The 21,504-nt window shown below is 42.6% G+C and overlaps 1 protein-coding gene and 2 long non-coding RNA genes across 8 annotated transcripts in view; 2 read left to right on the top strand and 1 right to left on the bottom strand.

Annotated features, from left to right (window-relative positions):
- Positions 1 to 21,504, bottom strand: part of palld (palladin, cytoskeletal associated protein) — an 82,643-nt gene that overhangs the window by 3,338 nt on the left and 57,801 nt on the right. For 4 of the 6 annotated variants that reach the window (XM_015043924.1, XM_015043927.1, XM_015043926.1 and 1 more), the window contains 8 exons: positions 10,616 to 11,299; positions 8,395 to 8,539; positions 8,012 to 8,113; positions 5,872 to 5,910; positions 4,356 to 4,577; positions 3,390 to 3,539; positions 3,055 to 3,143; positions 325 to 457 (listed from right to left, as the gene is read on the bottom strand). In XM_015043924.1, the coding sequence (XP_014899410.1) occupies positions 325 to 457; positions 3,055 to 3,143; positions 3,390 to 3,539; positions 4,356 to 4,577; positions 5,872 to 5,910; positions 8,012 to 8,113; positions 8,395 to 8,539; positions 10,616 to 11,299 (1,564 nt within the window). The remainder of the gene's footprint in view (positions 1 to 324; positions 458 to 3,054; positions 3,144 to 3,389; positions 3,540 to 4,355; positions 4,578 to 5,871; positions 5,911 to 8,011; positions 8,114 to 8,394; positions 8,540 to 10,615; positions 11,300 to 21,504) is intronic. The other 2 variants (XM_015043928.1, XM_015043931.1) reach the window with 2 other exon arrangements.
- On the top strand, positions 400 to 2,320 carry LOC106954444 (uncharacterized). The gene is made up of 2 exons (XR_001426369.1): positions 400 to 481; positions 1,808 to 2,320. It is a non-coding gene; the product is annotated as an uncharacterized LOC106954444 (long non-coding RNA).
- Positions 11,528 to 18,188, top strand: LOC106954443 (uncharacterized). Its single transcript, XR_001426368.1, has 2 exons — positions 11,528 to 13,730; positions 17,674 to 18,188. It is a non-coding gene; the product is annotated as an uncharacterized LOC106954443 (long non-coding RNA).

Raw genomic sequence — 21,504 nt, 5'->3', positions numbered from 1 at the left:
TGTGGCCCATCCTGCGCAGGTGGTCGATGCAGATGGAGACTTTTTATTTTTAAATCACAGGAGGTTAAATAAATGATCCCTGTTTCTTTATTGTATTTCTACACGTTGCCAGGTAACAAAGGACTGAATTAAAATGACATAAGAATAGATCAGCATGGTGGTGTGAGGGGCGTCTACAACAAAACTGAAAAGAAATGCATTGACCAATTGATGGGCCAGATGGTTTCTATCAGGAGCTGATTGGATGAAGCAGCAGCAGCAACGAACTGCTCTGACCTTCTTTCCTCCAGGCTGGGGCCGCTAGAGCCAGGGGTGTGTCCTCACCTTGCAGTCCATCCGGCACAGGCGGCCCTCCTGGACGATGAGGTCACCAGGCGCCTGCAGGAAGTGAGGGCGGAAGTGACGCTCTTGGATGTTGTCGTTCTCGTCACCGCTGTCTCTGGACCGTGATCGGGGCCTGGGGGTGACGCAGAGGACAGCAGTGAGTACGGATGAGGGAGTGAAGTTATTTTTGGGCGGGCGGTTTAAACCCAAGAGAGTGGCACCAACTTTTGAACTGAACAGAGACGCAAACTGCAGCAGAGCACAGATTTTCCTGATGTTAATAAACGATGCTCTGCTAGGGAGTAAACATCAAACTAAGCTACTCAAGCTTTTTTTGCATTGGATTGAGTTCAGGAGTAGAAGTTCTAAAGTTCATTTATCATTTTAGTAATTGATTATTTTGACAATTAGTTGATTAATAAAATATAAGAAATCGGCACATTCTGCCCCTTTTAATTTAACCTGTAAAGCTTATTTTATTTATCAACTGTTGCAAATTAAATATTTTTAACAACATATGAAAAGCTCAACCTCTTCTGCTCAACTTAACATCAGTACAGTTCAAGATTGATCTGTTGGATAGTTGTTTGTTAAACATGATAATAATTGGACAGCAATTATATAAATATTGGGAGATTATTTAGATTTTCTGCAGTTTCAACCAGGGGAAGTTAAAACTATGTGACTTGAGAAGTTCTAAGTAGAACATATTTACAGAGAAAGAGTTTTTCTTATCTTAAATGCAAAATAGAGATCTTTTTTGTAGAGTTTTATTTTAATTACTGCTCTGAATATGTTGTTCTTGCAGCAAATGTCCTTCTCTTCAGGCTGCACACTACAGATTAACTGATTGCTAAATTGGTTGACGTTTAATTCAATAATCGATTAATCACAATTACTCCCTTTAATTGTTTCAGCCCTATTTAATTGAAGAACAAAGTTTTTACCTAATGAATTATAAACTTACAGAGAAAACTCTTTAAGCTCTACATCTGGGGGGAATTGATGGAGTGTATGATTTTTTTTAAAATCTGTCCTGCTCAAAACTTAAAATCTTCCTTACAAATTTGTTCTTCCAGTTAAACGGCTTGCTCTTGAAGTGGATGAAATCTGTGCTTTTGATTAGGGTTTTTTTTCTTCCTGCTAAATAATTTTCTCTGCCCTCTTAAAACAAGGGAGTTACTTAGAGGTTTAAGTAAAACAGGATTAAGCAAGAAGCAGAAAATATCTGTGTAAATGTTCACCACAGAACCAGCTTAAAGGGGAAACAAAACATTTTGTTAGCAAACAATATTTTTTACAGTGAGACGTGAATTTTGTAGAAATTTTGTAGGAAATTTGCTCTTAAATTGAAAATGTTTGACTTCTGAAAGGAAAAACTCCGTCAAACCAGAACAATTACTTTAATAAAGCTATGTGCGCTCTCCTCCCCTGTCAGATCTGACACCAACCCTCTTCCTGTTTGTGATCTCTGCACCCACAGGTGTTCCTCTGAATCCTCTGTGACCTCACCGACCCACCTGCACCTGAAGCAGGGCTGTACATAAAAGAAAAACTCAAAACAACTAAATGGAAAAAAAAAAAAAAACGGCCATTCAGGCACCGATTGTTATCTCGATCTCTCTCCTCACCCAAAACAAGGTGGCGCTGTTATCTAATCGGGGCGTGTCCATGGTGATAACAGCTCACAGGTGGTTTTTATGTCCGCAGCCTCTGTGATCATCTTTTACTATCCAGCCTTGCATGAGTACACACGGTGTATACAAGGTCAGAACAAACATGTGTTCCCTCTCATTAACACTCTGATTTTCTTTGAATGAACAGTTAAACAAAGAACAGAGTGTGATTTCAGTTCATGGCAAACACTTGTGTAAATATGAGTCTCCTGGAAGCTTTTCTGGCCTCAATCTGTGCAGAGATGAAATGTGAGGGGCTGCAGCTGCAGGCGTGCCAGCCAGCAGCTGGATGTACATGTTGTTACTTAAAAAAAAAAAAAGTACAGGTTTTGTTTTGTTTGCCCTTTTGAACGTTGGAACCGAATGGCTGAAAAACGTATCACAATAGAAGCGTTTCCGTCGATAGTTACATTGGTTAGTTTATTTCTTTTAAATATCGGAAATACTGCCAAACTGGTGACCTTTCCTGCTGCATCCAGATCTCATTTCTTTTGTTTTTTTTATTTTTAAGTAGTTTTGAGGAAGAGTGGTGAAACATGAAACTGCTGCTGCACTAGTGACCCAACAGGTTGTTGCTAGGTAACCAAAGCCTGAGTGAGTTGACGCTACCTCCCTTGCTTAGCTAGCCTCTAAAGATTGAGTGGCTAAAGCCTTTATTCTGCCTACAACTCCCAGAATGCAGTTCTGGATTGTGTCTTTTGCAATATATTTCAGTGAACGCCAAATTTACCGACATATCTGTAAGTTTTCACATTTTTGTCCTTTCTACTTCCACTTCTTACCCACGTGTCCACCCACAAGTCTTTTGCAGAGATAAATAATTGAGAAAATGTTCAAATATCATGTATAGTTGTACATTTGTCTGTTATTTTCTCAAACGTTTACACCGCCCTTTATTTCCATCGATTGTGGTTTTGATCTTGATTGGTTGCACTTGACTTTTAAAATGAAACAGATTAGTCGAGTCAACAGCTGATTAAACAAAAGCCACTAATTCTCCCCTTCCCCCTTTAGTAGAAGAGAAAAAACAAGCAGCCTGGCGGTGGATCCTCACCTGCGCATGTGACCTGGAGCCATCCGTGGGCTGCGGCCGCGCTGGTTCACCGCCTGGACCATCATCCTGCCGGTGCAGCTCACCCGGCCCTGCAGTGGGAGGACAGAGAGCTGGAGTCTGAACCCAGGACTGGCAGTCAGACAAAACAGGAGGAAATTAGATGTGTCTGATAAAGCAGGAGAGCGCTGCCCTACAGCCTGTCCTACATGAACCTTTCACCCCTCTGAGGGTGTTAGTGAGTTCCTGCTTCATTCAACGCCTTCTTCCTGTTCAGGCCAGCAGGGCGTTATCTGCAGCCTCCCAGATAAATGTTTCTTTTTTTTTTTCTGACTTACGTCTGGGTTTGCTGCCAGGATGGTGTAATTTCCGTCGTCGTCCAGCGAGGCTGCCGCCGTGTGCAGCGAGCAGGTACCGTCTGGATCCCGGCTGATCCGGTAGTGTTCGCTCCTCTTGGAGATCTGCTTGCCGTCTTTAAACCAATATACCTGCAAGGAAAGGATGCAAAAACTCAACACTCAAGATTTGTTGTTATACTGTGATTTTCGGTGAACGTCATATTTTAAAAGTAGCACCAGGTTTTCAGATGTTCTAACAATATCCTTGTGTCTTATTACAGCTGGTTGCTCATCGGCCCCTTTCATCTTCAGAAATAACTCAGGCATAATTCATAGACACCGGGTTCTTCTTAAGAAGTTAGACTATTATCAAAACCTAACTTATTTCTGTAATTCAGAAACTTCTGTGTGCGTTTATTACACATCCTTTGAGGATTATGGACCACAGTTAGCAAAAATTCAAAATTCAGCAGCTCAGAAAATGAGTTTCACAAGACAAAAAACCCCCAATAATTTACTAAATAAGTGTCATCACCTGCACATAATCATGTGAAACACTGCAGACTGAAATACTGACCATAAAATTGCACAAATTGGATTTATGAAAATAGATTCACTTAATGGAAACACGGCAATTAAAAAAAACACCTCATGTTTTTTGATAAAAGCTTTTAGCACTATGTGATGTGGATTTCGCAAAACTGCAATAGAAAAACCATTTTTCGCATCACAAGAGTCACATGATCAACAACCGGATGTTACTACTGACAAAAACTACAAAGAAGGCGACAGGAAGTGGTAGGAGGACGATGGCTTGTTTTTTAAGGACATTCCTGTAGGTAGGTCACTAAAACATAATCTCTGAAGATTGTGGATACAGAATGCTGCATCCAAGTGTACTGCTGGAAAGTCGTGTGAAAGGAAAAAGTGTGATCCCATGAAACCGTGTGAATCAGTGGTGGGCACCTTTGGTTTGGGGTCTCCGTGGACCTTGCAGGAAAAAGTGACCGGCATGCCCTCGAACACCTTGTAGTGTTTCAGCTTCTGGTCAAAGGAGGGCGCCACCCCCTGGCCGGCGGAGTCCTCATCGTGCTGGACGTCGTCATCCGACTCCTCCATCGGAGAACGCTCCAGGCGATATTCGATCTCACTGATGAGGCGCTGCTCGAAGCTGGACACTTTGTACTCCTGAACACAAGACACATGGGGCGAGTCAGGAGATGTCTAGACCAGAGAGAATCTGAGAAGCGTGCAGAGACAGAGCACCGAGGTTCATTAACTCGTTTTCATCGTCACCCAATCGAGCCGAACTCTTCCCCTCAGCTTCCCAGTCCTTTCCCCCCCAGATGAGCCACTCCCCCTATACAACCATCCCCATCAATCCCTCATCGCTCCGCGGAGGAACATCTGCAGAGCAGCTCAGCGTGATGACACATCCCGCAGATAATGACAGGCCTCGGGCGCAGCTGCAGAGCCGGCGCTAATCCTCCTGAGCCGGCGCAGAGAGCAGGCCGGTGCCGACCCGAGATCACACCGAGAGGAGCTCGATTCTGTGAGGACCGGACTGAAAAACGGGGCTGTTCGCTGCTTAAGACGTGAACAACACGTAAAACGACGTGCGTCACTGTGAGACGTGACGATTTAGCAACACAACACACTGAACAGCGCGTAACAAAAGTCTTCCTCACTTTTTGTCACAACCACAAACTTTAATGCGTTTTATTGGGATTTGATTTGATGAAGCAACACAAAATGCTGCATAATGATAAACTAGAAGGAAAAGGATTTATGGTTTTTAAAACATGTTTCTGACAAATTAGACCTTTCAAGATGTCAGGCAAATTTAAGCTCTGTCTTATTGGATGGAGAACCTCTTGACGCAAACATTCAGGTTTTGTCAGATACATTTAGGTCTGGACTTTGACTGGGCCATTCTAATATAAGACTGATCTTTGACATAAACCATTTTTCTAGTGTACAAACCTCCATCCTATCCTAAAGTCTTGTGCAGATTCTAACAGGTTTTCTTCTAGAAATGCCTCCCCACAGCATGATACTGCCGTGACCATGTTTCACAGAGGACGTAGAGTGTTCAGCTTAAAACGCTGCACAAAGTTCCTTTTTTTGTTTCTTCCATGTCTGCTTCATTTATTTGCTAGTGGTTCAGATAACTAGGTGACTTCTGAAGGTTTCATTCGGAGGCATCAGGGAGGATTGGACATAAATGTGCAACTTTGTGTTGGTCCATTGTGCAAAAACCCAGTAAAACACATTAAGGTGTGTGGTTGTAATGGATATTAATACTGCAGTAAGGCACCGAGACGTTTTTATGCTTGTAGAAACCAGGGACAGGATTCACATGTCTGGTTTTCTAACTTCTAAAAACACATCAGTGTGATTTCAATTTGCAGATCTAAAAACGGTGTGGATAATAATTAAAAAAGAGAAACAGTGCGTCAGCAAAGAGAAGGTTGAAATGAACCTTTTGAGGGTAAGTTTCTGCATCAGCTGACTTGTCTTCCTGTTGGGAGAAAACACACGTTTTGTTTGAGTGTGTTTGGCTCTGAGCGTCACACAGTGAGGGGAAACAAGTGCTCCCTGTGCTCCAACCACTCCAGCTCTCCATGCAAAGAGTCACAAAGAAATGGAAACGTGGAACAGCTTGGTGTGTTTAGAAGTGACCTGTCAACCCTCTGTGTTCACTGCCGCGTTTAGCGGCTGTACCTTCACGTTGTTTCAAATTTAGCCTTTTTCTCGGTTGACATAATTGGAAACGGACGGCTCATCTTTGAAATACACAACCGGCTCCAGGAACTGTTGCTATTTTTGCTCACTTCAACAGAACTGGCTCGTTGGCTCTGAGTAAGACAAACAGCCACATTAGCGCTAGCTGTATGTTGCCGTGGAACAACAGAGGGTTGGATAAACAGAGCTTTTTATGGCGGGCCGGCGGGACCGCCGCTGCTCCTCACCGGCTCAGGGCGGGGCCGACGGGCGATCGGGAGATAGAAGGGTCATCAGAGAAAGTTTTCGTGTCAAAAGGTGAACATGCAGCAGAATGAAGGAAGGGGGGGGTGGTGGAGAAACAACCCGCTCCAGTGAGGACGTGTTGGTGAAACGTTTCCATGCCTGTGTGATGCTCCCCTGCTGGGGCCAGATGCAGAAACAATGTCGACACGCAACAGAGACTTACTCACAGCCGGACGTTTGCAATATTTCCCTTTTGATTTCATATATTGCAACCATGTGTTCCAAAACATTATTTAGAGTTTGTTGACGTTCAGATATATTACTGACTGCAAGGATTTCATAAACAGACACTCAAAGCTTGTTTGATTTTTTTCTCTCTGATGTTTCATTTCATCCCTCCAACTTTCCGCATCTCGTCACGTTACAAACACAAACTCCGCTGCGTCGTGTTGGAGTGTTGTGTGATGGACCAACTAATGTTGTGCATAATGGTGAAGTGGAAGAGAAACGACGTGTTGGTTTTTTCAGAAAATCTGAAAAGTGCGGCATGTAACCGAATTCAGCTCCCCTGAGCCAATACTTGGTAGAAACGGCTTTAATGTGGAAGATGTGCTTCGTGAAATGTTTAAACTAAAAGGCGGCTGAATCCGGATGTGCATCACACGTTTGGTTTCTGATTACATGAAATCAAAATTGGATACATAAAGATTTGTGGTTTGTAATGTAATAAAGTGAAAAAAAGGTCTAAGGGGATTTATGGATTCAGGGTTCGTACACAGTTCCCACTGTAAACTTCAGGCATTTTTAAGAAAAGTTTGGAGATAAAGACAATACAAATTAACTACAAAATACATTTTCCAATCACTGTAATATGTTATCATTTATTACTGTTATTAATTATATCTTGTGATCGTATTCTACAGCAGAAACCAGATTTGTTTTGAAATGTCTCTTTTGCACATTCTTTATACACTCGACTGCTCCGAGAACAACACACTAATAATTTCACACAAAAAAATCCCCCAATTTCAACCATGTTGCTGTAAAATATCCAACGCCAAACATGAGTGAATGTTTATTTCAACTAAATGAGTCAATAAGTCATCGGGTCATTAGGAATGATAAATATTTATGACATTAACACAATTTAAACAAATCTTGTTGAGGTAAATTACCTCAAACACAATAAACAAAGAAAGTTAAAAATACATTTCTATAAAATGTTCTCACCAAATGTTGTTGCATTTAGCAAATATAAATAATCTTGGTGATTCTTACTGACATGTTTAGTCTGATTTAACTTCAGACAGTGAGGGGAAAAAAGAGTCTTTTGTAGAAAATATCTGGTTTCAGCTGTAAATTGTTTTTCTCCAAATTTCGTCTTTTAATCAAATTTTGGATTGGACTTTATTACAAACAGTGCAGTTTGAATGTAAAGACTTTTAAGGACTTCATGCAGAAACCTTGATCAGGACTCCAGGGTGTTGTATGAACCCTGACGCTCCCTAATTATAGAGAATAAAAATTCTCCATCCATCCACCTGTGATGACTGTGAATAATAATAATAATAATAATAATAATAATAATAATAATAATAATTCCAGCATCTGGCCCCAGCGGTGTCGGTCCCCCGTGTGAAGGGCCCCCGTACCTGTGTGATCGGCTCCTCTTCTGTGTCCTGTGTGTTCAGGACTGTGGCAGCGTTGTCGGCCCCCAGGAGCCTACGGGCCATCTTCTCCTCATAGGTTAACCTCTGCAATCAGGGATTAATGAGGTCAGCGCGGGTTAGTGGGGTCAGTCGCACAAAAACACGTTCACACGCCGTCGGGTCGGGTGGCAGTTCAGGCCCGCTGCTAAAACGTCTCACATTCATTCAAAGGTAAATCCAACCGAAGCTGAATGAGTATCACTTTCATGGAACTGCAATCTTTTAATTTGCTTTTTTTGTTCTTCTTAGCGTGTGTTAATCCATGTTAAAAGGTGATCACACTCGCTGACAGGACCTCACACACACACACACGGATGAAAACACACCTGTTGACTGTTGCTCATGCGCTCCTCTTTAAAGCGCAGCTTTCTCTCCAGATCCTGGATGACGGCATCCTTGGAGCCCTGGATGTCGGAGTCGGAGACGACGCGAGGCGTCTTGGTGACTGACGACTTCCTCGGAAACACTTTGCTGAAAGAAAGATAAAAATAAAATAAAAAACCTCATCATTAAAGTCGTGCTTCTTTGCACACACGCTCCTACAATCTCAAATCTTCTTCCTCCTGTTGCATCGTTACCAGAACTCTCTCTGTCTCTCTTTAGGCCTTATCTGGACATGTCCAGCTATTGCATTCCTCTCTGTATCTTCTTATCTCTCTATGAATGCAGCAGGAATGCCAGGGTGAGAGAGGGAGTGCAGCAGTGAGTGAGGGGCTGATGAAAAATAACCGGCGGAGAGATGAAGGTGGAATGGGAAAACTTTCCCCTCTCGTTAGGAGAGAGGAAGGACCTGCAGATTGTTATCAGCCAAGAGCAAAATGAAAGTATCAACGGGGCCGAGTGTGGGATTTTAACATGAAAACATAAAAGTGATGGATCATACGTGGATGTGAACACGAGGCAGCCCTGCGGAGGACAGTGAGGGGAGATGAAACACTCATCAGGGAGTTTCCATCCTCCGTCTACAGATTAATCACACACACCACTTCATTTCTTAAAACTGCGCTAAATTTCAAACTTTGAGCAGCACCGTCTCATTTTCTTGTTCCATGTTTTTAATTTGGAATGAAAAGAAATGTTCTTCTATTTAGATTTTCTCCTGGTGTCCCGTCCAGGAAGCTTGGCCAAACACTGCTGTGGGTCTGGTTGCCTTGCAGTGTAAGGGCAAATTAGCTCTGCAAAAGCATGATGATAAATATTAAATATTTTATAAATTGTTTGCTGATCGCACTAGAAAAACAAAATCAATTCAAATTCTGGAGAATGAGCTGGTGTAGATAGACACCTGGTTTCAGGGTAACAATGTTTTATCCTCTATCAGCAAAACAAACTTCCAGTAAAAAAATAAAAAGCACATTTTATCAGATATGTTTGTTCTTTCATTTACTTGTGTTAAGAGGTGGGAGAACATCTTTAAGTAGAATCTGTCTGACAACATGTAAAAGATACATAAACCACGGCCTGATCTGAAGAAATTCAAGAATAAATAAAAAACAAAATCCTTTTAATATACGTGTCTAGAAAAAGGCCACAAAGCCATTCTAAGGCTTCTGGACTCCCAAGCTGAAGCACTTCATTTATTATTCCACGTCTGACGTGTGAAAAAAAAAAAAAAAAACTAAATTGAACTTTCCTCTGGTTGCATAAATGACTTTATCAAATTAATGGCATGTGTGAGCATTTGTTTGACTTGGACTCATCTTTCCCTCTCAGGTCAGAGGGTTTATTTTCTTGCCGTTACACCTTTGGTAAACTTTACTTTCTCTCTCGCTGCTTTATCTAGTTTTTCTTTTTCAAACATGTCGTATAAAAATGTAAACATGTCGTTTCTCATCCGTCTAAGCCTCCCGCCTGCCGCCTGGACGTTTACGTCCAACCGGCTCTGTTATGGGCTCATGATGGGTAGAAAGGGCCTCGAATCTCTCGCTTGACACAATGCATAACTCTGAACAGACAGTGGAGTGTAGAGGTGCGTTCACACCACCCCTGTTTAGTCCGCTTTAATCCAGCTCTGGTTCGTTTGTCCAGAAAGTCGGTCTCTGTCTGGTTGAAGTGAACTCTGGTGTGGTTTGAATGCGAATGTGAACGCAAGTGGACCAGAGACTGCTCCAAAAGCAGGAAGCAGACTATACTGCAGGGCATTCTGGGTAAATACAACCAAAACAAACATGTTAGCAGGAGAACTGCATTGTGGTCTTTTGTTTTCCCGACTGCTTGATGTTACTGCTGCTGTTTTTAATCGTATTACTGTACGGCGTCTTTGACTGTCTTTAAAAGCTTTTTATAGATAAAATGTATTATTATTATTATTATTACAAAACAGAAATCCTACAACCATTTTTGTTTACATTCTGTCAAGAATGGAGTTGAGCTCATGTCTTCTTCAGAGGTTTTGTGTCATTTCTTTCTGTTGTTCTTAATGCAGCGCCACCACAGGCGAGGAGGGGAACAGGTTTTCAACAAGTTTGGTTCGTTTGTCACAGTGCAGTGTGAAAGAAAACCGCAGCAGCTGAACATTTAACAAATGTGTGACATTTGGACACTTACATGGTGCCGTTGCCTTTGGGAAGGCCCAGGCTGTTGACGGTGGGGCTGCCGGGTGTGGAGGGGCTGGAGGGCAGCACCGAGGACAGAAAGCTGGAGGCGGGAGACGGGGGCACCGAGGAGAACGGCGATGACACATCTGAGCCGACTGGAGACATGGAAACAGGAGGAGGCGGGGGTGGAGGAGGGGGGAAGTCCTGGCCGGGGCCGGAGGGAGAGGACAGGTTGCTGGGGCTGAGGAAGGGCGGAGGAGGAGGCGGGAAGGACGGAGAGGTCGGAGACTCAACGCTGCCGGCCTTCGTGAAAGGAGGCAGGGCGACCCGGTTTAAGGGCTTGTGGGAGGCGGGTGGAGACAGCGGGGAGGACAGGCTGGACCCAGAGGAGCCAGAGGAGTGGGCGACGTAGGTCGCCCCGCCCGGGCTCTGGGCAGCGATGAACTGCTTGGGCCGGGCGTAGTTGAAGGTACTGGCCTGCATGGCGGTGCTGCTCTCCAGCTCCTGGAAGGAGGGGGGCGGGGGGAGAGGCGGCGAAGGCGGAGCAGGTGGAGGTGCTTCCTGAAGCAGTTGCAAGGGTGGAGGTGGGACTTCCTGGATGTGCTCCTGCTGCTGCTGCTGCTGCTGCCAGATGGCTGCCTCCTGCTGCTCCAACAGAATCTGGTCCTGCAGCTGCTTCAGCTGGGCCGCGTTCCTGAGAGGAAGAGGAGAAGAAGACTCAGTCAGGCCAGCTTCCTTTAATCCTCACCGCTTTACAGCAGGTGGAGGGCGGATGTAACACGGCAACGCTGAGGGGAAAAAAAGCTACAAAACCCAGCATCTGTTTTCAGTTTCTCCACAACGACAACAACAAGTTTCTACACTGCAAAAACACAAAGTCTTACCAAATATCATAACACAAAAGAAACTTACAAATCAGTTTTCAGCAAGATACAGGAGCTTGTTTTAAGTAAATAATTCTTTAATGCTGATGAAAAAGTGCTAGATCCACTGGAACTAGCACTTCTTTTGTTCTAATCGATACACTTGTCTTATTTCTACTAGAAAACAGACCACAAATGCTCAGTAAGATGTATTTTCTTCTTTTGCAGTGCATCAGCTACAGTCAGTGAGAGAACTACTGACAGAGTTTAACCTTTAGAAACGTCTCTGACGTTTCTCTCACCACTGACTAGAGTGAACTGTTTTTCCTGGGCTGCGTCAGGCACCAGGTTTGGTCAAACTGGAATATGTCCGACTTCTAGGGAGGAAACAACTGCACGAGCAGCAGGGACTGATAGTTTATCAGCTTGTAGCCGTTAACAAAGAGCCAGACTGTTGACAGCACTTTAAATGCGCTGCAGGAGTCAGACTGCTGTTGTTCGGCTCCGGCTTGCAGCCTAGAAAACTGATAATAGAAGCGCTGCAGAGGCCCGTTTCCACTCTGTGAAACACAGTTTGGTATGACTCCTGCTTGGATGTTTTGCTGAAAGAAGAAAAACATAACTGTGACACATGTGAGTCATTAATCCAGATGATGAAATGTTGTTTGTCTGGGGGTTTTCAGAGCTGCGGTTGTCCAGTTTGGTGACTGTCCTGCGATGTCATTGTGGAGGAGAGACGGTGGAGTTTCTCGGATGTCATCTGCTCCACATTTCTATCCTCCACGAAACTTTACATGAACTAGTAAAGTTTCAAAGAGACCAAGTGTTGTTAAGTTGTTTTGATCCTTTTCATTTCAGGGTGGTTGTATATATCTTTTTTTATGTATGTGAAGTCCATAAACTTTTAAAAACACAACAAATGAAGGATTCCTTTGATCCTGCAGTGGTTCATAAGCTTCATGTCTCACAGAAATATTCATAGTCCTTCGAAATGTTCATATTAGAGCAAACTTTCTCTGAGACACTTTGTAGCTCTGCCACATAGCTGGACCTTAGGGGAATAAAATACATAGAAGCTTTCGCTTCTAAGGTAAACAATATGTGGAAAAGTTTATGAGATGTGAATAATTTTGCAAGGCATTGTGGTTTAGGGTTTACTTTCTTAGCTATTTACATTCCGACATGTTATATTTGTATAATTATTTGTATAACTTGAGCTTCTGTCGGCTAACCAAACAGAATCCTTCGAGGAACATGCCTTAAAAAGACAGGAGGATTTCAGAAACGTTTGATACCAGAGACAGCAGCAACACACAGCATGTATATAAATCCTCACCAACAGGCTCCCAAAATTACATTCCAAACTTGTAAATGAGGGCAATATGTGGTTCTTTGAGTCTTCACAAACTATAGCAACCACAGGCCTGAAGCGCCGCTTCCCGCAGGCATCAGGAAGACGACACTGGTCTCTAGGAAAAGCCCGAGAAGCTGTAAATCTTGCGCAGCATGTTGTGCAGCGTGTTGTGCAGCGTGTTGTGCAGCGTGTTGTGCAGTGTGTGCTGCATGTGAGAATGAGAAGTTCCCCACTGCTCAGAAAATACTGTACATCCCGGCGCGCGCATGTTGTCTGGAGTCCACCAAGTTCACGTGCCCAAATCTTTTCCAGATGTCAGATAATCAGTGGAGTGTTTAAACTATTTTTTCCTATCTGTGACAGTGCAGCCCCCCCCCTCCTGTACCTCCCACCCGCCTTCTTTTAGGTCCTGCTGCCAACAGCAGCATGACTGATTAGTCTCTCCGAGCCATTTTGGTTTTTCATTTTGGTTATGCGCTTCCTTCCAGAGTGGACTTCATAGGCTCAAATAAATACCCATTAATCCACAAGCATCCATTCCGATCGTTCCAGCTCGTCCCCACCTGGTGCTCTCCTTACGGTTCTCACCCACCGCAACAAAAAACAAAAGAAGCAACACAATCGGTTCAACATGTCTGCCTCTTTGTGTACGTTTTCCTTTACGTTTCCCCAAAGCTCTCCTCCTCAGGCCTCCAAAGAAAGTGAGCTTTTACAGGAATAGTTTGGCAGCTGGCGAGGCTCGCGGCACTCCGCAGCAGTTTCATTCCTTTTTTGGCTTTGTTCTCGGTGCGTCAGGCAGAAGCGGCCGGCAGAAAGGAAACACACTTCATATCCTCACGGCCCCATCGCTCACTGCTTTACTGGCTCAGCATGAACACACTTCAAAGGCCTTTTTGGCATTCATTAGGGTTTTTTCTTCTTCTTCTTTTACATACTTGTGTTACAGTTCTACTTGGAATTAAGAAAAAAAAATTGAAACAGGAGGTAGAGTCGCAAAAATAAATCGATGAATGGTGCGTTCAGGTTGGTCACGGAAGTTACAAATTCCAGCTCGAGGTGCAAATACATTTCTTTAGAAGTGTGTCACCAAAATCACAAGCTATGAGGTTTGTTTCCTACCACGTAGGCTGTTATTTCTACTTTTTATTCCGGCTGCAAGAGAAAGCAACGCTTTCAGAACATCGTAACTAGGCTAACATGTGATGCAAAAGCCAGTTTTACTTTCATTTACAACTTGTCTTGTTAAATGTTCTCATTGCTGTTCTGAAATCTCCCCTGAAATCTAGATCTGCAGGTCGAGCTCCACAAAAATCAGAGATCGGAATTTGGTCACAAAATTAGGGACTTGGCTTGTCAAGAACTTTGTAACTATCCTGCTTTTTCCACAGAGTTTCGATGCAGATTCAAAAAATCTGTCATGGCTTGGCAGCTCTCGTCCTCCAAAACTACTTAGTGCAAGAAGATTATAATTATAGCCAAATTACAGCTGCATCTGAATCTGGTTTAAACATTCGCTTCATGTTTAAACGGTCAGTCTGGTCTTATTTCCAGCTGTGTAAATATTTTCATGTCCCACTTGAGAGTTTGGATCAATCAAGCTACCTGCCAGAGGTTGTCCAGAATCAGATCAGCCTCCAGCTTCCACTTCCAGAAATCTTTGACCGCAAAGTCCAACAGAGTCGCCCACCATGCATTGCTTCTTAATAATCCACCTGAGCTCAGCTGCTGATACCCTGACCTGTAGTTTCTGTAAATATCTCTCACAAGAAGCCTTCAGCAGATTTCCATTTGTCCCTTTTATTCTCCGTCCATAAGTCAGAGCGGGATCTAATTAGTAGGGAAGTTTTCCTGTGTCGCCACGCCAACAGTCCTGTGTTTTGCTGTTCTGCTTCGGGCCAACTGGCCCACAAAGCCGTTCGCTTCACAGAGAAAACACTTCAGCTCCTCTGTGTGCTGCTCCGACTGGAAGACGCAATTAATCTTCCGTCTCGGAGGCCTCTCCCCGTGTCTTTGCCCCTCTCTCCTGGAGGACTCCATGGAGGAGGTCTCTTTGGGTCGGGTTTGTACATTCTTAACAAATTTGGAGGAAGAAAGACGAGACAAAGAGCGATGCAGACTGGAATCTCTGTCACATTTCTAAAAGCATAATAATCGGACCGTGTAGCAGGCTGACGGTAACGTCGCCGAGGGAGAGTTTTACAGCGCTGTGATGTTTCAGGCTCAGTGAGAAGCGCCAGATGCAGCAGCAGCATGTTGCTTTAATAAATGGAGACCCCGGCGTTGTAACAGGCCATGTTTTCTCTTTGTTGCCTACTTGAACTCTAACGGCCCACGTCGCACTGGAAACTCCTTGTTCCACACTGCAAAAACACAATCTTACCACGACGTTTTGGTCTAGTTTTTAGTGCAAATATCTCAGTACACAAGAAAAAAGACGAAACTAACCTACAAGTAACTTTTCAGCAAGACTTAGGAGCTTGTTTTAAGTCAATAATTCCTTAAGATTAAAAAAGTACTAGTTATAAGTTTTCCAAATGTTATAAGTTAAATTATCTTGTTCCATCAGCAGATTAATCCACTTATAACTAGTACTTTTTCCATCAATATTCAACGAATTATTTACTTAAAATAAGCTCCCATAGTTTGCTGAAAAGCGACTTGTAAGGTACTTTTGTACTTGTTGACATTTTGTGTTTTTTGCAGTTCAGGACCAGAGCAAGTTAGCAGAGAGCCATCGAGGGATTTTTATCCGCCGTCCGATCCTGCCAGCTCTGCAGCTGGCCGTAAAGGATGGAGCCGCTTTATTATCCTCGCCAGCTGAAGACAGGAAGCGAGCAGGAAGTTGTTGAGTGTACGTCGGCAGTAATGAGGGGTTTCCTTCTGTAAACAACAACAACACAGAGACGGCCGAGTCTCTGCCTGTGCGTCTCTAAAAGAAGAAGAGGGAGGGGGGGAAACTAGACTCCTGCCTTCAGCTTATAAAGCCAGCGTGTGTTTGCATTACACCTCCGAATATTTGTTTCTGCAAACACCTCTGTGGCTAGGTAACGCCGGGGGACTTTGCTATTCATAAATGATTTATGGTGGAAAGTAAAACTGGATTTTAGTGTCACAGAAACACAAGGTGGGAATCGTGTACAGTTGAAGCCACGACCCTTCATGTGTTTAATTCAGATTTAATACAAAGTAGAGCATAATTACAAAGTGGATTCCTGAAAAGCATGCTGCAAATTTATAGTACACCCCCTTTTACTTTGATACCCTCTAAATAAAACCCAACTGGATATTGTTCTGGGTTTCATTTGAGAGTATCAGGGTCTACCACATAAAATCCAAATAAAAACATATTAGAAGTTTCTGGTTGCAAAACGATACAATGCGATACAGCAAGATTAAAATCCTCCAATTGCTGAAGATTAATCACATTATCATTGTGTTTAAACGCTGCCCTGCTGTCAGTGAGCATTGCGTCATCATGGCCGTGTGTCTCTGCATGAACTCGCCTGAAGCAGTAAAATCACGTTAATCTGTCACAGAGAGTTGAGCTCATCACATGAAATGACGTGCAGACTCATCGGTTGATGATGTCCGACCTCCCTCAGTCACCTGGTACTGCAGACATGTGTCACATCAGCAGCTTCTAGACGTTTGCTGAGCAGAGCAACGTGTTTTATGACACATTTACTGTCAAAATACAGTTTATTGCCAATGAGTTTTAGGATAGCTAGCTCCAAAGAGTTAAACAGAGCACGTTCTAGCTAAGACACTGCAAAGACACAAAATCATACCAAGTATTTTACGTCTCATTTTTAGTACAAATATCTTACTAAACTTGAAATAAGACAAAACTAACTTACAAGTAACTTTTCAGAAATGCTTGGTAGGACTTTGTGTTTTTGCTGTTGAGACTCAAAGGATTTCTTGACCCTTGAACTTTTTCACATGATGCCAAGTTACAACTTCAAACTTCAGGATACTTTAATGGGATTTTACCCGTCAGCCCAACTCAAAGTGGAGCGTAATTGTGATTTGATATGTAAATAATCCAGTTTTAACTTCTTATTTTACAAATCTTAAGAAATGTGGCATGACTTTGTACTCCATAAACCAAAATCCAGAAGTCAATCAATGAACTTAAATCACGAGAACAAAATCTAACTTTTCCAAAACTCTGTGTGGCAAAAATACCCAACAACTTCCAAGATGAAACAACAATGGAGGCAACATCACACTGTGAGGATCAGGCTTCTCAAAGCCAGTCATAGTTGTGGGGAAAGATGGATGGAGCTAAAATACAGAACAATCAAACCTGTGAAAGATTTGAGGCTTCACCTTCTGCTTCCCATTTTTGCAGAACTTTGTGTTGGTCTGTCACGTAAAACCCAATAAAATACTTTGAAGCATCCATCTACAGTCCATTAGTCACTGCGTTCACATCTGCTGCTCTGTCTTACTTACTCCAGCTTTTCTTCTCCTAAAGGGCTCAACTAACTCTCAACCCCACTCCTCCGTGGGTACCACCATCCATTCTTGCCTCCTACTCCCCTTGCCCATGTCTATAATTGCACACACACCACATAAAATAGAAGCAGACTGTTTTCTCACCCCACCACTCCACCCCTCCTCTCTTTTACAATCTTTAAAGTGAAGCACAGAGCGCTTTTCCAACAACTCACGGTCGCACACTTTCTCCCTGTCCTACTTTCTTTCTTTCTCGTCTTACACCGTCGCCTCCCCCTACCAAGCTTCATATGCGTTTTATATCTAGGCGTAAAACAGATGAAGGCTGCTTCATCTTCATCCATTCTCCTATTCTTATTCTCTGTTCAAGTGAGTTTCCTCTGCTGCAAGAATGCTGAAGACATTCTTCTTTGGATTGGAGTGCGAAAGAGATCGCCATCAAATGGGATTAACAGCAGGAGTGGAAGGAGAGGAAGAGGAGGAGGAGATGCAGAAAGTGAAGAAATCAGCCAGCAAACGAGTTGGAGCGCAGCAAGCCACGAACTTTCTCACTCTGGAGAGTCTATTGTGTTAACTAATCCATCCGACTCCGCCGGGGAGCTCGGCAAACACACGAACCCCGCCACATAAACACAGTCTGAGTTTGTTACAGACACCAGTCTGGAGGGAGAACGGGTTTCTGGTGATGCTTTTCCCCTTCTGGTTTCCTCAGTCTGAACTGGCTCCCTCTTTATAAGCCTCACCTAAATGAATGGGTATCAAACTCAAGCCTCTGTGTGCTCCCAGAAACACCAGAGAGCCTCTCTGACCACGCAGGATTTCAGCACAGGCCGAGGAAAGCTAAAATAATCTACATCATCATTTGGTCATTTGGATTTCTAAAAAAAAAAAAAAAAAAAAAAAAAGAAGACTGAATAATAAAAACGAGAAATAAAAGGAGATAACATTTTTTAAAACTTTCCTCTACTTGATGTGAAACTCTTAAAAAGTTACAGAAAAGCACATTTCCCTCCCTTTCTGTCATTCCAAACCAAAAGCCTGAGTAATGCGGTCAGAATAAACTCCCAGTTGACACAAGAGAATAATAAAAGAAAAGTAAAAGTCTACCTTTAGCGTGGTGATCTTCGGTGTGAATGAACCGCTGCAGCGTCTCCGTGTTGCTCTGCCAGGTACAGAGCGGCTTTTATAGCTGTGGGCAGCCAGACAGTGACACAGGCCGCCTCCCTGCCTTTCTCTCACTCTCTCTCTTTCTCTATTTCTTTTTCTCTGCATGAGTCAGTCGCTCTGTGGGCTCCTCCCCTCCACAGTGTGAGCACACACTGCCAGAAAGCAGCTGCTTACAAAACCATCAGCATGTATTACAACAATTTAAAACTTTTTAAAGTTTGAGACGTTTTGAACTGCCAGAAACTAAGTAGACATAAGAAGGACTCCAGTTTCCATGCCAATTAAAACAATTGGCATTGTTTTAGAGACAAAGCAAGATATTAAAAGGGCAGTATCATGTAAAATCAACTTTTTGAGTTTTATATCATGTTATAATGTTGTTCCCTCATCAAAAACACACTCGAAGTGTGGCCTTGATTCTTTCATGCATGTTTGAGAAATCCTTTAGTCTCCCATGGCAACCATTCACCTGTTCAAAACACCTGGGTGGACCTAGCTCCGCCTTCGAGGACAAAGCTCCTCCTCAGCTTCCGTCTCACAGAGAAAGTCCCCACACAGCTCCTTCAGACTAGCCAGCAGCAATTAGCAAATTGAGCATCTGCGGAGCTCATTATAAGAGCTACTGCTCAGTGAAACGCTGGTAAAAATGTTGTTAAAGGGTTAATAGAGGAGCCATGTTGTGATGACTTCCGCAAGGCACAGTCTCAGAAAGAGCAGCAATTTTTACAGTGATAGAGGCCCAATTTCAAGGGGTTAAACTACAAAGAAAATTTTCTTTTAAGTCATATTTGATATATACAAGATGTTTTTAAACAACTGAGGTTAAATAGTTACTTGATTGTGCTATAAAATGGGACTATGTACCTGAAAAACACATAATACTGCCCCTTTAAGAAGGCAGTTTGAGTTTTTTTTTTTTTTAAATGCTCAAGTTGTTAACATCTGATTGACAGAAAATATTTTATTAAATGAAGGTGTTTTCATGAATGCAGAAAAGTTGCTCCTGGATGGTAAAGCTAATAGCTAATCCCAGAGGGATTAAACATCCACACTTTTTATGTAGTTTTAATCAAAAGCTGCATTTCTGTGGTGTTGTCATTTTCTGTCACCACCAGGAAATGACAGATTGTTTTCGTGTTCCTTGGATGAAAAAAAAGAAGCTATCATAACCAACAAGTCAAAATACTTGACAGAAATTACAAATCAAAACTGTACGATGAGAAAAACACAAGAAAACTTCATACACATGAATTTTGCAGCGTAATAATATGTACAGCAAACAAATGCGCGTACTTTTACATTTGTACATTTCTTGAGCTACTGCATGATGTCACATCCCTGCCACTTTTGAAAACCCGGCTAAACCAAAGTTTGTTTCCGTTCTAAATATTCTTTATCTTTTACATAAATAAGCAACTGATTCAGTGATGCTTTTTAAAAGGTTTATAAGCTAATGTTCATATAAAGGACCTTTTTTTGAGTACGCTTTAATTTTGACCAATATCAGGCTAGCCGTTAGCCTCTTCATTCAGTATAAACCCAGGTGACTCATCTACAGTAGTTAAGATGTTCGATGCTTCCAGAAAACCTCACTTCAAGGATTTTGGACTAATCCTTTAATCATCAGAGAGCTTTGGTTTGAATTAGCTCTCTGTTATTATCACCCCTCATATGTTAGAGGTGTGTATGAAGACGTTATCTACGTGTCCAGCACACGGAGCACAATAGCTTTATGCAGTGTGTGTTGTTTTAGGGTGTGGGAATAATATAAGAACCCAACTCTCTGCTTGGCGTGTGTGAGCACTCCCATCCTGACCGCATAGTTCTGCTTTATATTCACACAAGTATTTCCACGAGTATTTCTCAAGAGAAGGATTTTCTTCCTCATTTTTGAGCCATGAAGCAAAGCTCTTGTTATTAGAAATTTCTCATTTCTATTCTGGTGTGTTATGGCTCTATTTTTAGAGCCGGCGCGTTCCAGGCCGGCTGATGAGTCACGGCAGAACCAGTGGAAGGTGGGAGAACTGGGATGCGCTCCAGTGGGGTGTTTTATGTGCCCAGTCTAGTTACCGGCAGGAGTCAGACAGCCACTCGGGGAGGTCTCGTTCCACTACGGAGCGAGTCATACCTCTGATTCACAGACTCTGAGGGGCGAATCACTGCGAGTCCCGTCTGTGTTTGTTCTCGGTGACAGCCGTGTCACCGAGAGTGGAGTGTGTTCCCATTACGGAGCCCTCTAATTGAGATCTACAAGTGGGAGTTGTGTGGTCAACCAACTGAGAGTCTATTGGCAGATAAGCCGCATTTACCACTTGGAGCTACAGCCTGATCACAGAATCATTGATCTCAGAAGGAAAAAATGTCGCCCTCCCTGTGTGTTTACATAGTCCAGAAGTATTCACACCCTGCAGACCTTGGCTTTTTTTTCATATCACAGCCGCAAGCTTCGATGTTTTGTTGGGATTTTGTGAGTCTGGACCTTAACAAAGCATGTGTTGTAACATGTTTTCTACATGTTACAAATAAATATAAAGTGTGCATCATGCATTTGTATTCAGCCCCAGAGTCAGTATTTTATTGAATCTCATTTCCACCATGAAGGAAAGAAGAAAAACTAACAAGAAGTCACATTTTCAACTTTCAAAGTCATAATTCTGACTGAATCTCAAATAATGTTTTACTTTCAGTCATAATTGTGAGAAAAAAAATCAAACTGTTTCATGACTTTGAATCTCATTAAAGACTGAAAGTCCAAATTATAACTTTATACCTTATAATTATAATTGAAAGTTGAATTTATGACATTTTATCTTAAAATTTTGACATTAAAAGTAAAAATTCTGACTTTATTCTTGTAATTATGACATTTATTATGACAAATATGACTTTAGAACTGAAAATTATGACTTCCTGTTGGGCGTTTTTTTCATGGCAGAAATGGGTTTCCATGGTATATTTAATGGAACCGCTTTTTGCTACAGTTATTTTAGCCCATAGATTTATGCAAAATATCTTTAACTCAGTCAGACTGGATGAAGAGTATTTGTGAATTTT

Source organism: Poecilia latipinna, unplaced genomic scaffold, assembly GCF_001443285.1.
Source record: "Poecilia latipinna isolate Pla-1442-1.1 unplaced genomic scaffold, P_latipinna-1.0 Scaffold657, whole genome shotgun sequence".
Classification (NCBI taxonomy): Eukaryota; Metazoa; Chordata; class Actinopteri; order Cyprinodontiformes; family Poeciliidae; genus Poecilia; species Poecilia latipinna.
The sequence above is the reverse complement of the archived record's forward strand: the minus strand, read 5'-3'. Positions and strand labels throughout refer to the sequence as shown.